This window comes from Rattus norvegicus, chromosome 3 (genome assembly GCF_021556685.1).
Source record: "Rattus norvegicus strain SHRSP/BbbUtx chromosome 3, alternate assembly SHRSP_T2T, whole genome shotgun sequence".
Classification (NCBI taxonomy): Eukaryota; Metazoa; Chordata; class Mammalia; order Rodentia; family Muridae; genus Rattus; species Rattus norvegicus.
The window spans coordinates 116,160,570-116,175,619 of record NC_141536.1 but is presented as its reverse complement, the minus strand read 5'-3'; the positions used below and the strand labels follow the sequence as shown (position 1 = coordinate 116,175,619).

At 45.2% G+C, this 15,050-nt stretch overlaps 1 protein-coding gene across 4 annotated transcripts; it reads right to left on the bottom strand.

Annotated features, from left to right (window-relative positions):
- Nucleotides 1-508: 508 nt before the first annotated feature.
- Nucleotides 509-14,300, bottom strand: Slc20a1 (solute carrier family 20 member 1). 4 transcript variants are annotated; one of them, NR_197219.1, is given in 12 exon segments: nt 509-1,435; nt 2,116-2,200; nt 2,749-2,934; nt 3,419-3,977; nt 4,082-4,345; nt 5,571-5,690; nt 8,361-8,419; nt 8,510-8,606; nt 12,378-12,463; nt 12,773-12,913; nt 13,043-13,657; nt 14,111-14,300. NR_197219.1 is itself a non-coding variant. In NM_031148.3 (11 exon segments), coding segments are annotated over 10 exon segments (2,046 nt in total). In that variant the 5' UTR covers nt 13,389-13,657; nt 14,111-14,300; the 3' UTR covers nt 509-1,273.
- Between the last annotated feature and the right edge of the window lie 750 nt (nt 14,301-15,050).

The following is a 15,050-nucleotide window of genomic DNA, read 5'->3' as shown; positions in this document are numbered from 1 at the left end:
AGCATTTCCTTCCAACCCTCAGATCCATCTTCCTCACTCTACTGCCAGCCAGCCTGAGCCTCCAGATTTTGTCTATTCTCTGCCAATATACATCAAACACTGAAGTGCTCCAAAATTAGGGTAAGACCTGCCACAATGTTCATGAGGACTAAGTGTCAACTGCTCAGTGCCTGACAGTAAGAGGAAACATTTACTGATAGTTCTCCAGTGGACAACCTTCTTGGACAGAGCCTTCTACAGGCTTAGTCATGAGTTTTATTATAATTCTTTGAAACAAAAAATGTCAAAAGCATTGTCCAGTAACTCTCAACCCCATGAGAATTCATCAACCCCATGCACCATGTTGCTCTGTGGGGCAACATTGTTCAGGGGATCACAGAAGACAGAGTGAGGAGCTTGAAGTCGGCCAGCACCTTCATTTGGGAAGGTGCACTGTCCTCTAAGAATGTCATAGGCTGCATGGTCAGGGCTCTGAGGACTCAATAAAAACAAAAAGCACAAGAACAAATTTTCTAAAAACTGTAGGCTTTTTATTCAGTTAAGAGGTAGACAGATGAACATGGAAGGCTGTCCCATTGAATTTGCCCAAAGTTCCCATTCCACTTCATTCACCCATCCCACACTGCCAGAAATCTCAAAAGAATAACCACAACCACCAGGCTTTGTCTTCCTACTTCTTAGCAACACGTCCACGAACTGTTTGCAAAGAAGTTACTACAAACTTAAATTTTCACTGTGCCAAAGATTCTCGGCCCTCTAAGAAGTTGTCACATGTCAACAGAACCTGCCACTAGTGACAGGGAGCAGAGTGCCGTGACTATTTCTATGAGAGACTACAAGGGAAGCTTCAGTTACATGTTTGTTAAATCCCTGTGCACGCTGGGGAAGAAGCTGGTGAGGCCAACAAAGCAGTATATGCCATCAAATGGCTCTGCTTGGCTGTTTAAAAAGAATCCACATTAAGTTATCTCACAGACGACATTAAAACATAATGGAATTGATGCCTGATACAAAAGTAGAGAAATATGTACAGGAAGTCATAGCCCAGGAGAAAAGGGACCTTAGAATGAATCAATGGAAACCTGGCTATTTTACACAGCTAATTTTGAGATAAGTCATATTTAGCACAAAAGCAATTATAGTATAAATTACACTTCCTTCCCACGGCTCCCCCACTTTAAAACCCTGGCCTATCTTCAGCAACACTGAGCATTCTTTAGGAACAGGGGTGTGTGCGATGGTCCCAGACACTGACACAATTCTGAGCTCAGCTTCACACCGGCAGAATGATGTGCTTGAACACTGCCATGATAGCAGCACTGATAACCCCAGAAATAGGGACGGTGACAAACCAGGCCATAAAAATGTTTCGAAACAGTCGCCAGTCAACAGCCTTCTTGGATCGGAGCCAGCCAACAGACACCACAGAGCCCACCTAGGAGAGAAACAGACCAGACATTACTCAGCAAAAAGACACCTGGGACAGGGAACCCAGACAAGCGATGAAGCCATCTCCAAGGATGTTTGTCTGGAGAAATTTCTCACTGTCGTCCAAACAGGACTGAACTTGTGGTCCTCCTACTTCAGAATCCCAAGAGGTGAAATTACAGGCATGTGATACAAGCCAGAAGCTAACTTCTAACAAGCTAAAATTACCCATGACAAGGTGAAGATGATATAAATATACAACCATTAAATCTGTTGCTAAATGTGCTAAAAAATGACAAGACTCCTTTTCCCTGCTTTTTGTAAGTTAAAATTTCTGATTTCCCAACAATTGCTCTAGAGAGTGGCTGGTATATGACCCAACGCCACCCTCGCAGAAAGAGTGACTTGGCAGGCTCCAGGTGGACCAGATTCAGCTCTTCCAAGGATGTTGGTTTCTTCTTTATCCAATAACTATGTTATATGTTCATCAAGCCAAGTTCTTAAAGTTCTGAGCGTCAAGCATGACAGGCCCTGCATATATGCTTTCACCACAAGACTTACAAACTTGTTAAAACCAGTGTATTTACAACTTCCACATGTAGTGGGAGCCCCCAGATCCACCTACAGTGGGGCACACCCAAGCTACTCATCGGCTTCGAGGGCCCACGACAGTCCCACTCCACTCACCTTACAATGTGTTGTGCTGATGGGAAGGCCAATGTTTGATGCGACGACCACAGTGAAGGCAGATGCCAGTTCAATACTGAAACCACTGTTGGTACAAAAAGATGCTTGCCAACAATTTAGGGTTCTCTGAAAACCCAACACTAGCTAAAGTAATTGGTTCTAATCTTGCTTTGCTCCGCTCAGTAACAAAACCTGCTTAAATTAAGCCAAGGTCCTAACATCTGAGGATTCAGTACTTCAGGAATGGTAAAAGCAGAGGCAGATGAATTTCTGAGTTCCAGGCCAGTTTGCTCTATATAGTGAATTCCAGGCCAACCAAGACAAGACCCACTTCTCAAAAAGCAAACAAAAGTTCAAACTTTTATTCTGAATAAAGTATAAGGTTTTAGTTTAGCTTTCAAATTAATTTACCCCACTATACCTTTCTCAGAAAATTCAAATTACATGATCACTGAACTGAGCAGATTGACAAAAAATGTTTACAAGTCAGACAGTAAGTGCAGCAGAAAATGTTCAGATCAATTGTAACAACAGCAGCAACTGCTACATACTCCTTTAGCTAGAGACCCACATGCTACCCTCCACACAACTGCATCTCTTGAAAACTACCTAAGGTGTGATTCATCTACTCACCTGGAGGGTGTGATTGGTGTCAGGTCCTTCCCCATAGTCTGGATAACTCTTCTTCCCCAAACCCATAGCCCCATGCAAATGCCAACACCACCATAAAGCAGAAGCCATATGGGTGTTGCCTCTTTTGTAGTGACATCTCTCGTTTCATAAACAAGATACAAAGCAACCAGAGGGCCGATGGCATTGCTGGAAGAAAAAAAGGAGGCAGTAGTGACTTTTTAGGCAGAACCCAATCTGTTAAGTGACTGACCAGTGTCACTTAGCAAACTATCCTACAGAAGCCCAGCATGGCTGCTGTGACAGAAGATACATATAACTGGTGACCTCTTTCCTCTCACAAGTAGCTTAGAGCAAGACTCGGGCAACAAAGCTTACTGGCCAGAGAAACAAGGCTAATAACCCAAGTCCATTCTCAGGGCTGTCCGTGATTTTCAGTTTTTCATCACAGAAGTCACAATTTACCAAAGACTCATTCCCATCTGTTTAATTGATCTTGTCTAGAAATAAAGCTAAAAACATGCTTATAATCTGAATGAACTTCCTCTTTGCTTTATTAACTACTACCACTTCATCCTGTTTAGATTACTCAGGGTCCCCCAGGAGGAAGAACACTCCACACAGGAGAGTAAGACTGTTTAAAAATAGTAACACGAGAGTCATGTGGACTAACCTGACGTCATTGCCACCATGGGCAAAGGACCCAAAGCAGGCTGTAAGGATCTGCAGAAACTGGAAGAGAAGGGACACTTCAGGCTTATCCTGATCATACCATTCTTCAAGAGAGCCACTGCTTCCTTTTCTGTCACCCAGACCCATCTCTGCCTTAACACTCATGTCCATCTCAGACTCTGAGTGAAGGTCAGACACAGCATTGCAGTAACTGGTGTAACTGTCCATCCGAATCCGCTTCTTGGTATCTGCATTAGGCCAAGTCAGCGTTTCCATTTCGTCTCCCTTTTGTTCCCCTTCTTTGGCACGGAAGGAATCCAGGGGCATGCCACATATTGCCATGGTGTAGGATGTGTAGCTGTTGTTGCGTCTCAAGGGCTTGTCCCCAGAGTCTCCCATGCAGTCTCCCACCTTGGCCAGATGTAGCTTATGGAGCAGCTCTTTGTACAAGCCAGAATCCTTGTGCACGGTGTGATACTGATAGTGGCCACTGGAGTTGATCTGGTTGCTGACGGTTTGACTGAACTGAACAAGGTTCCCATTAGGCAACTGCACTGCACCTAGCCGAGATCAAAAAGGTAACATTGAATGCAAAGTGCATCAGCCCAGAATGGCAGTCTTCCACCACCACGGGATACTAGGTAGCCCTGGAAAGTTAACTCACCATTGATAGTACCATCTATGTTGGTCTCCTCCTTCAGGTCCATGGGAAGCCGCTCTCGCTCCGGAGCTTCCTCCAGGTCACCGAGTTTAAATGACACCGTTCTCTCCTCCACCACAGCCCGTAGTGGGCCAGTGGCACATACTACCTCAGACACAGGATTCCTATTCTCAACATCGCCAGGAGCCATCTTTGTTTCTTCATGGTCTTTTAAGTTGTTCTTCTTTTCCATTAAGGGACTTTCAGAGGGACTAGACTTTACTTCTCCTAAAAAATAAATGGCATTTTTGACTCAACTATACTACCTTGCTCCACATTCCTTTCTATCCACCCCTGAAACCCATCTCAAAATAGCAGGTGTAAATTCTAGTTAAAATTCAAGCTAACACTGCTGCCCTCTTTTATTATTTCAGGAATCCATCTTTCCATTGGGAGGGAGCAAGGTACAGACAGCAAGCATACCGTCTGCTTGGAGAATTGGGGGTTGACAAACTGCTATGAATTGCCAGGTATTAAATATTCTAGGATTCTGGTCTACTTCTTGCTTTTTTTTTTTTTACTTTTTTTCGGAGCTGGGGACCGAACCCAGGGCCTTGCGCTTGCTAGGCAAGTGCTCTACCGCTGAGCTAAATCCCCAATCCCTACTTCTTGCTTTTTATTTTTATAATTACAAGTGTAAAATCATCTTTAGCTCTTGGTCATGAAATGGGACCTCAATCCTAGAGGTGGCAGCTGCCCTAGGGAATCTCTTAACTCTTAGGTCAAGAGTACAGACAACTGAGCTGTAACAGTCATGCCTAAACACTTCCATACCTGGTAGCCAGGCAGTATTTCTGCCTAACGGGTCAGCTCACCACGCTCACCTACTGGCTCAGACACCTCCCACTAGTATAGCATTAAAGAAAGATTTGTCTCTCCTTCCAGACTGAGACAAAAATGAGGTCAGAGTCCTGAAAGCCTCATTCCCACTGTGCATGCGGCACAGTTGACTAGCACAGAGCTCTGGGCGGCTCCTCAGATCTGCAATGACGAAGCATTCTTCTAATGCCACTGCAGTCTATGCATTCCTGTTCTGCTGTGCATCCGAAAACTAACATCCCACACACTGAAAGGACAGAATAGGATTCTACTGAGCTATCTTAACTACTAAAAATGATACAAAGACTAGTACCAATGAAAACTTACTCGATATTTAATTATACCACAAAAAACATCTTTCAATGACCTAAGAGATTACTCCTATCTAGAAGTGTTTACTTCTCCATGTGTTACAGCTCTAGCATGATAATGTGTACATGTGTGTCAGCATTACAGTGTACATGTATACACACACTGCCACACAGCCATCTAAGCTTAGTGTATATACAAAGGTAGCTGAGGCAAATGCTTCCTCTATCCCAAAACAGTGTACTCTTATAGAGAAGGGAGAGAGGAGAGGAAGGGCAGGCAGGGAGGAGAGGGAGAAGGAGCACTATTAAACTGTATTACTTACGTTCAATTTTCCTCTTCATCCTGGGACATACAAAGAACCAGACGATAAGGGCACAGAAAACTGCACATCCCACCGAGATGAGGATGGTACCCCACAGAGGAAGTTTGTCAAAGCCCAGCACTACGAGATAAAATGGTGCATCTTGAAAACCCCAGGGCAACAGCCCCCTGCAATAATGTGTAAGCCCTCCTAGGGGAAGGAGGGCTTTCCCAAGCCAGCCCGTCACCGTCACCCTTTACAGCTGCTGCCACTCCAGTTTCATCAGGCTACTGGCTGTACAAAACCATGGAGAAAAGCTCAATGACCATATTAAACCCACAGCAACCAGAGCCATTGAAATGCTTGCTAGACTCACATGCTAGCTTTCTAAATGTCCTGGTCCTACAGATGTAAAGAATCACTACACTAAGGCCTATAGCTAGGAAATCAACTAAAGCATCCGTTCTCCCCCCAGCTCATCCTAACTGCCCCATACTACACTTATATATGATTTATGTCAAAAAGAAAGGTATCTCATGTCAGTGTCATGCTGACACACTGTTGAGGAATGTTACTACATTCACTGTACCGGGCAGCCTTTGGGAAAACTGATTCTTTGCAAAAGTAACATTGGGCTGGAGAGGTGGCTCAGCGGTTAAGAGCACTGACTGCTCTTCCAGAGGTCCTGAGTTCAAATCCCAGCAACCACATGGTGGCTCACAGTCATCTGTAATGAGATCTGATGCCTTCTTCTGGTGTGTCTGAAGACAGCTACAGTATACTTATATATATAAATCTTTAAAAAACAAAAGCATCATCAAGGAACAGAAAATAGGGCTATTAACTATGGAAAGACACTTGCTTAAATAGTTGTCTTCCACAAAGGACAAGTTTAGTGGTAGTTCAGTAACAAGCCAAAGACTTGTCCAATACTTTTCCCTTGGCTCAACCACCTCAGGATCAGCAGTGTTGGTGAGTGTCAGCTTTCCACTGGCACATAGGCAACCAGGACTGCTAGCCTATCCTAGAGTGGAGACCATTCACAGCACAGAATTCCAGGCCACTGTCTGAGTGTCCCTTCCCACAGCAGCTAAGTCACCTGTGATTGTCTCACTTGATTTTGCTTACTGCATAGTAAATCACTTATAAAATGGAAACATTACTATTCTGTCAAATCTGTTTAAGTCAGAGTTGCAGCTCAGTCTGGCTTGCATGAAGCCCTAGATTCACTCCCTAGCACTGTAAAAGAGACAGAAAATACTAAGAACTAGGCTTTAAGAATCAGACATGGGGTTGGGGTTGGGGAATCAGACATGGTTAGCTCAGAGGTAGAGCGCTTGCCTAGCAAGCGCAAGGCCCTGGGTTCGGTCCCCAGCTCCGGAAAAAAAAAAAAAAAAAAGAATCAGACATAAGCTGAAATCCTTCAGACCTGAAGTTCTGTCTGCTGGTCTTTTAAGTTCTGCTTCCAACTGTGTCCAGGCAGTTATGTCACACAAAGTAAAATATCCATGAGGTCTAATCAGTAACTATCGGTTTAAATTTGTCTATATCCCAAGTCAAAAGGGGGAATGAAAGGACTGGGTTTTCTTATAAACAATCTGTAAAGGACAAAAGTAGCAAAGTCCCCACACCACGGCTAATCCCATCAGGTGTTTCTTTACTGGCATTTCAAGAACGACAATGTCAGAAATATTCTTCTGTTTTGTTTTGCTCAGTGACTTACTACATCATTTTGGTGGCAATACTACACAGGGCACAATACATGAACCAGAGGTAGAATCAATTTGGAAGTCATGGCATTAAATTCCTTTAGGAACTGAAGATGAGGGCTGGAGAGATGGCTCAGCGGTTAAGAGCTCTGACTGCTCTTCCAGAGGTCCTGAGTTCAATTCCCAGCAACCACATGGTGGCTCACACCATCTGTAAAGAGATCCGATGCCCTCTTCTGGTGTATCTGAAGACAGCTACAGTGTACTTATATATAATAAATAAATAAATCTTTAAAAAAAAAAAAAAAAAAAGAACTGAAGATGAGAGCACATGCGAGGATAAATCATTTTGCTGCTTTAGTCCTATTTACACACACAGACATGGGGTGCCCTGGGCAGCACAGTCTTCCGTGGAACAGTCAGGGGAATGAGTGTAGTAAATGCCTAAGGTCCTACGTAGTTAAAAACTAGCAAGTCGGGGGCCGGGGATTTAGCTCAGTGGTAGAGCGCTTACCTAGGAAGCGCAAGGCCCTGGGTTCGGTCCCTAGCTCCGAAAAAAAAGAACCAAAAGAACTAGCAAGTCAAACGAGTCTGGATACCAGAACTGTGTTGTTCTGCCTCACAAGGCCCAATCTACCAATCTCTCAGTTGACTGAATCCTCGCCTTCCCTTACTCGAAATATGAAAGAATCAACACTAGACAGAGCCTTTATATTCCTCCCAAATGCTTTCTCTTAGCTGCAGAAATTCTTCTTCAAGGTGCAATTAGATCAGGTATTATACATCCCAACTCTTCTCATTCAAGTCAATTGAGGGGCACAAACTGAGAACTTAGAAACCGAAATGGCTCCAACTGGGAGAGAAAAGTGACATCTAACAAGCAGTCCTAAATAGCTGACTATTGAAGAATGGATTTAAGTAACGACTCTTAGTAGTTGAGGCCAGTATCATTTGCAGCATTTTTAGCAGAGACACAAGAAAGGGAGGGAGAAGGTCATATTATCAGTGGATCCTGTGAAGACTAAAGAGGAAAGGTCTGTAGTGATTTAGAATCTGAGCAGGTCTCTCTGGTTGAAAACCTATCTAGGTTAACTCAGCATACACTAGCCTGCAGCCTTCTGAAATGGGTGCAGGCCAGCCACCTTCTAGGAGATTTCAGCCCTGTAAAGCAAAAAGGGGTAAATTGGGCATTTAATGAAAGTTTTATAAATAAGCTTAAATTCACATTTAAATATCTTGATTTGTACTTACATGGTGCTCCAGTATACATAATGGAAAAGAGGTTGATTCCAATTGTGCAGGCATAAAAAATGGGTAAAGCTCGTAAGCCATTAGGAACTGGATCTGCCTGTAAAACATTAAGATCAGTATCTTAAAAGTTGTAAATGTAGATCTATTTCCAGAGCACCCTATGGCAAGACTAACTAGGGAACCATGATGCTAGCAACAGCCTCCCACCAGATTTCTACAGAACCAATTAGGCTCTGTCCTACATTTGCTACCTAAGAAAGTCAATGGCACCTTCCATCTACAGGTGACTTTTTCTCCCTATTCTTAGTAACAAGGATGCAGCCAATATCCCAAATAACCAGTTCCTGAGTTATGCAAAGTCCATCTGTAACCTGAACACACACACACACACAGACACCCAGGATGTACTGTACTGGAGAAAAACAGACTAAGGTAAAATACTTATTTCCTGATGTACTGCCTCCTTAAATTAAAAAAAAAAATCTGCAGAGTATATACAACCATTTTATCTATATATCTGATCAAATATCATAGCATAAAGGCTTTACCAAAGTGCAAAGTTAAATCAATTGTGAACCTAGCCATCTACTCAGTCTAGTGACTGTCAAGAACTAACTGATCACGGTCCTGGAGTAGAAGAGGGACCAGACCAAGTCCTTATTTTCACAGACATGAGAGCCATTTTCTACTACGAATTAACATACTGGGCTGACAAATGCTTTAAGGGAAAAACAGAAACAGTAAGGATGTTGATGGGGAAGGACATTTTTATGAAATACAGGAGTGAGTCAGTTGGGCTGACATGTCTCAGAGAGTGCAAAGTGTAAGCCGCCCATCCACTGGGGGGATGGAGGGAGGTGGAATGGGCAGAGTGAATATGAGCAAGTACAAAGACACCCCCCACCCCGGCAAAATTGTGAAATGCTTAGGAATCACCAATGGCCGCTGTGACTGAACGTGAAAATAGTTCCCGTGTTTGTATTATGGATAATTCCACAGAAAAACTTTCAAGCCAAACATTTAAAAGAATGAGAACATAGGTCTCATCAGGAAGGCCAAACCTTCAGCACAAAAGTCTAATGCTAGCCGTGTCACAATTCCAGTTGAAAATCTTAGGGGGCAGACAGAGGTAAAGACTGAAATGGAGTGGAATACCAGAGTTCTGAAATCATTAAGACTTGCAGGAGGGGGAGCTTTAAAATCAGTGTCTAAAGTCCCTCATAAAGAATGGATTTTCCGGGGTTGGGGATTTAGCTCAGTGGTAGAGCACTTGCCTAGGAAGCGCAAGGCCCTGGGTTCGGTCCCCAGCTCCGGAAAAAAAAAAAAGAACCAAAAAAAAAAAAAACCAAAAGAATGGATTTTCCAATGAGCACACGCCTTCACTAAAAACACTTAAGCTTATTAAGTGTCACCCACTGTTGAGGAGGTGCCAGGTCGAAAGCAACCTACAGAGCAATGGCTCAGCTGAATAACTAAACAGATGCAGGCTACACCTAAAGGCAGACGAGCTAATCCAAGGTCTCGGGAATATTCTGTAGGCATTAGGTAGGGACTCTCCCATCAATTTCCAAATGCTATTTATATTTAGTAATTGACCCATCAAGTAAAAAACACTCTACATACAATTTCTCCACTTGGGGCCTAAAATTACCTATTCCCTGAAGTAGTAGCATAGCTGGGGCCACCATGGACATGGTGTTAGATACCTGTAAAACCAGCACTCGGCTTGCTGAAGCAAAAGACCCCCAGATTCAAGGTCAACCTAGGCTACAGAGAATTAGTCACAAGATAATAATATATCAAAAATAAGAGCATATAACTTGGGATAGGAAGGGAATGACTAGTCATAATTACTATGAAATATAGACTCAATGTTTAAAAGCAAAAACAAACCACTTCATAACTTCAAAAGAGCCAAGGAAAATGGTAAAGTAAGGTCTCTCTCCCTTCCGGCCTCCTCCCAGGTCTTCATAACAAGGCTAGGGATCTTTATTAAATGGTTTTCTCATCATGTAAACTCATCTTTTATATATAGCGATAAAGATGAAAACCAAGTCTGCACTAGGTCATTCTGTCAAGTCAACAGACTTCCAGGAACTATTTCGGGCCCAATACAGCAAGGAATGAGACAAAGAAGTCAAAGCTTTAGTTGGAAATGTGAACACCTGGCTCAGATATGTGGAGACAGGAAAGGGTCCCTCATTTGTTACTGCAGAATCAGTAAGCAAGTGAGAGACAGAGAAGATCCTCAAAGTCAGCACTGTATTAAACGTCACCCACCATTCTTACTCTTGGCTATGCCCATCCTATCCATACTCTTAGGAGAAACATTCTGTTAAACTGGGAGTGGGGGCACACACCAGTAATTCAACAACTTGGGAGGTGAATGCAGGAGGATCAGAAGTTCAAGGCCAGCCTGGGCTACATGAGATCATACAAAAGAATTATTAGTAACACACACAACTTGACATCCCAATAACAGAGCGAGAGTAAAGACACTCGGTATACATTATCAATGAGAAGCTTTGGAGAGCTTCTTCATTGTGGAGAAACCTCTTTGCACCTCTGCTCCCCCTTCCAGGAAGGGCCACCAATCAGTTTTCAGATCTGATATGCGGAGGCTCTCCAGAATCAGTATGATCTATTTCCCCATAATCAAAGGGGCCAGAATAAACCTTTATAAAACAGGAATCCAAACAGTAGCATTCTATTAATTATTCTGTTTTCTGATATGTCAAGAGATACATGGCTCTAACAGAAGCACTAGAACTATGATTCCTAAATACCGGTGAGAATCAAATTACCATATATTACAGATGTGGGGGAGGGGAGTGCATATCAAAACTGCTTGCTAGATGAGATACCAATCCTAGAGGTCCTGGAGGTCACACAGTGCCAGGCTAGAGATATTTCTAATGCTCAACATGTTAAACACATTCTGCTAGACACATAATGATAAGTACAGTGAATCAGGAAGGAGCCAGGAAAGGATTTCTGTTCAGAAAGATATAAATCGCTCCCCAGAGTCTCTGAGAACTAGATCAAGGAGGGAGTCTAAACACACACCTCCCATTAGGATAAGGTACCTATCCTATCTCCCCTCACTCAGATTTCTACTGTTTAGGGGAATTTTAAAAGAACTTAACAAAGGACTGTTAAGAGCCATTCAGCCTAGAAAATAGGACAACTGTCTCCTGAGAAAAATTCATTTATTCTTACTGTAATTCAGTCCAGAGTCAACATAAATCCTTATTGTCTACATTTTTTCTGTGGAGCCAGGATCAGACTGCATGATAAAGGAAATACCACTAGATCTCTCAAAGGGCATTTTCAAGTAGTCAGAAAATTCAATGGCTTCCTGATTTTTTAAAGCAAAAACAGAACCAAAAAAAAAAAAAAAAAAACCACCTAACAACTCACCCCTACTTTTGTTTCTGAGAAAGTGGAGTCCCTAAAGTAGAAGGTCTCATCTAGAAACTTCTATGTACTTGACAATCAACACGGGAGAGACCCATTTAGAACGGATTCTGTGGCTTGTTGAACTAAAAGGTTGCGATTCCAACTGTCCTGAACGTAGTAGCCTACAACCGCTAGACAACGCCACCTTAAACAAACATTCTCAGTTTTCACTCCCAGGCTCGATCTTGGCAGACCATAGAACTACTACCCAAGTTTTTCCTTACTAAATGCCCTCTGGCATTAAAAACTTGCTTCTTTCACAGAACTCCACAACACACAGGAGGTACAGAACAAAGAACTTTTTAACTTTCCAAAGTCACATACTTACACACCAGTCCCATCTGAGAGAATACCAGTGAGCCTGAACAAGACTGAATGTGACTCATGAGGTCGTAAGTAGAAAGGTTACCTTACGGAGGATGAATGCACGAACAAGGAAGAATAAAATTCCAGACATAATACCAGAAAGCAGTGGAGAGACGAACCAAGACATCACTGGAATAGAACACATAGTGAAGTGTCAGGCCTGGAAATTAAGGAAACAAGACTCCAAAATGTTTAGGGGTCCATTTCTTTTTTTTTTTTTTTTTTTTTGGTTCTTTTTTTCGGAGCTTGGGACCGAACCCAGGGCCTTGCGCTTCCTAGGTAAGCTCTCTACCACTGAGCTAAATCCCCAGCCCCTAGGGGTCCATTTCTGATACTCAACTTGCCCCTCTACTTCACACCGTGCACCCGCTCCACATACACACTGTTATAGCAGCACACGATAAAAATAAAACCCAGACCATTTAGAATCAAACATACCAATTTTTATCAGTTCGGACCATTTGATACCCTCTTGTCCCTTTGCCACAAGGGAGAAACCAATGGTTGCACCGACAATACAATGGGTCCCAGAAATAGGAAGCTTCAAAAACGAAGCCACTAGTTGCCACACAGCAGAACCTGAAACATAATTAACCAAGTTTTGTCAGGTGGATGGCAAAACTGTTACATAAGCAGTGTGTTCTCATGGAAAGAGCCTTGAGGAAAGGCTCAGGACTGGAAAGAACGTAAGATACAACCACAACTTACCAAACATAGCACTGACAGAGCCAGCCATGAGCAGATCTTGAGTTGCGTTGTACTTCTCCACATCTATCAAGCCCTTCCGGATGGTTTCACTCACTTTGGCCCCCAGCAAGGCGGAGCCCACAGTTTCGAAGATGCTAGCTAGGATGCAGGCTTGCTTCAGGGTCACTACACCTGAGCCTACAGCTGTACCAAATGAATTTGCTACATCATTGGCTCCCACGGAGAATGCCAAGACAAATGCAATGATGAAGCCCAGGATGAGCATCCACAGATTGTCATACTTCGGTGGAGCAGAAGCAGTAACAGCAGCTAGAGTACTAGTAATCGGGGCCAGGGTAGATGCCATCCTGTAGTGTAGTGGTTCTTTAAATAATACGAGAATTACTGAGCGGCTTTCAAGATGTGTAAACGGAATGAGGTATCAAAAAATGCTATAATAAATAGTATATATTATATAAAATTAAATACTGTAAACTACGGCACAGAAACCGAGCTGGGGAGTTACTGCTATACGCTGCGTTTGAGCGTCTGTTGTCTGGGGTTTCTTTGGCTCTGGACGGCTAAAAGCACGGAGCAGAATTCCATGGCGGATTAGAGAAAGGACGCAAGTTCATCCTGGGGGGACGAAGTGGGAGAAAATAACAATAGCGGCGCATCCCTGGGAAGAGGGCAGACTGGGACTCTGCAGTAACCCCCCCGCCCCGCGGTCCGCCACTTCTGTCCTCTGTCCCCCAAACGGTGTGCAAAGGTGGGGCACATGGCGAGCTCTGTGCCACCCCACACCCCGTCCCGCTCCGCCCCGCCCCACGCGTTCTGCTCTGTCTCCGGCCGCTAGCCCGCGCGCGCCCTCCGTGGAAGACCGGAAAAAGGCCATTCCCGCGCGCGCGCCCGCCCGCCGAAGACCGCCGAAAAGGCCCGCGGAAGGGTGCGGCGAGGGGGAGGCGGCAGGCGGACAGCAGTGAAACGGGTTCCTACAGCCGGCAGCCCACACCCTCCCGCCAGCTCCCCTCACCCGGGCCCACTCCAGAGAAGAAAGGACCTTTGCACGGGTGCCGCGCCGCCACTCACCAAAGGAAACTGAGGGCCGAACAGAGACCAGAAGAACGAGGCTGAAACAGGCTCGAGTCACAGTCGCACAACCCAGCACCGCAACACCGGGAACAGCACGGAGGAACTCTCTACCCACTCGTGAAGCAGCCGCTGGCGCCTCAGCAGGCGAGAGAAGAAAACGCGCAATGCGCGCCGGCGGCCATCATCTAGCGAGCACGCCGCCGGCTCCTATTTATAGCCGGTTCCGCGCCCCACGTGACCTGCCGAGCCTCGCGCCCGCCCGAAGTCCCGCCTCCCATATGACACAACCACAGGCTGGTCGGGCGCGCCTAGCCGGGTGAGCTGAGCAGCGGCGCTGATCGGTCCAGACGTCCACGAGGCTCCGCCCCCAACTGGGAGCTGGTCCACGTGGGACTGCCCGGCCTCCTCCCTGCAGCCTCGCCCGGGTTATCCTGTCTGCGCTGGCCAAGCCGTGTGGCTGCAGGCGGGGACAGTGGGGGAGTCTCGCCCAGGCACGCAGGTCCACATGCTGGGACTCAGAGGCCGCCACCAAGGTCGTTCCGAGTTTCTCCCACGCGAGCTCGGGTCAGCTCTGTGGCGACGCGGAAGCGCGCGTGTACTGGGACTTGCCCTTGGCCAGACCCGATCTGTTCCTCGCCCGGAGAGGGTGGAGGACTCTCACGTGGCCACCTCGCTCCCGCAGTCACGCACTTGGGAGAAAACGGAAAGATTCAGGAGTCACGAGAACAGGCTTGCGTTCCCAGCTGTGGCTCTGCGCTGAGAGAGAGCCATGGGTCATTAGTTTCCCCGCGGCGGACCTGCGTTTTAGGAGCCCCGGCTGTGGCGCAGCGGGGAGGATGTTACTTCGGATTCGAATTCTTAACTCATACTTGCTGCAGTGTGTCACCTTGAACAAACCCTAGGTCTCTCAGACCGAGTGCTCGGGAACGTGAAATAA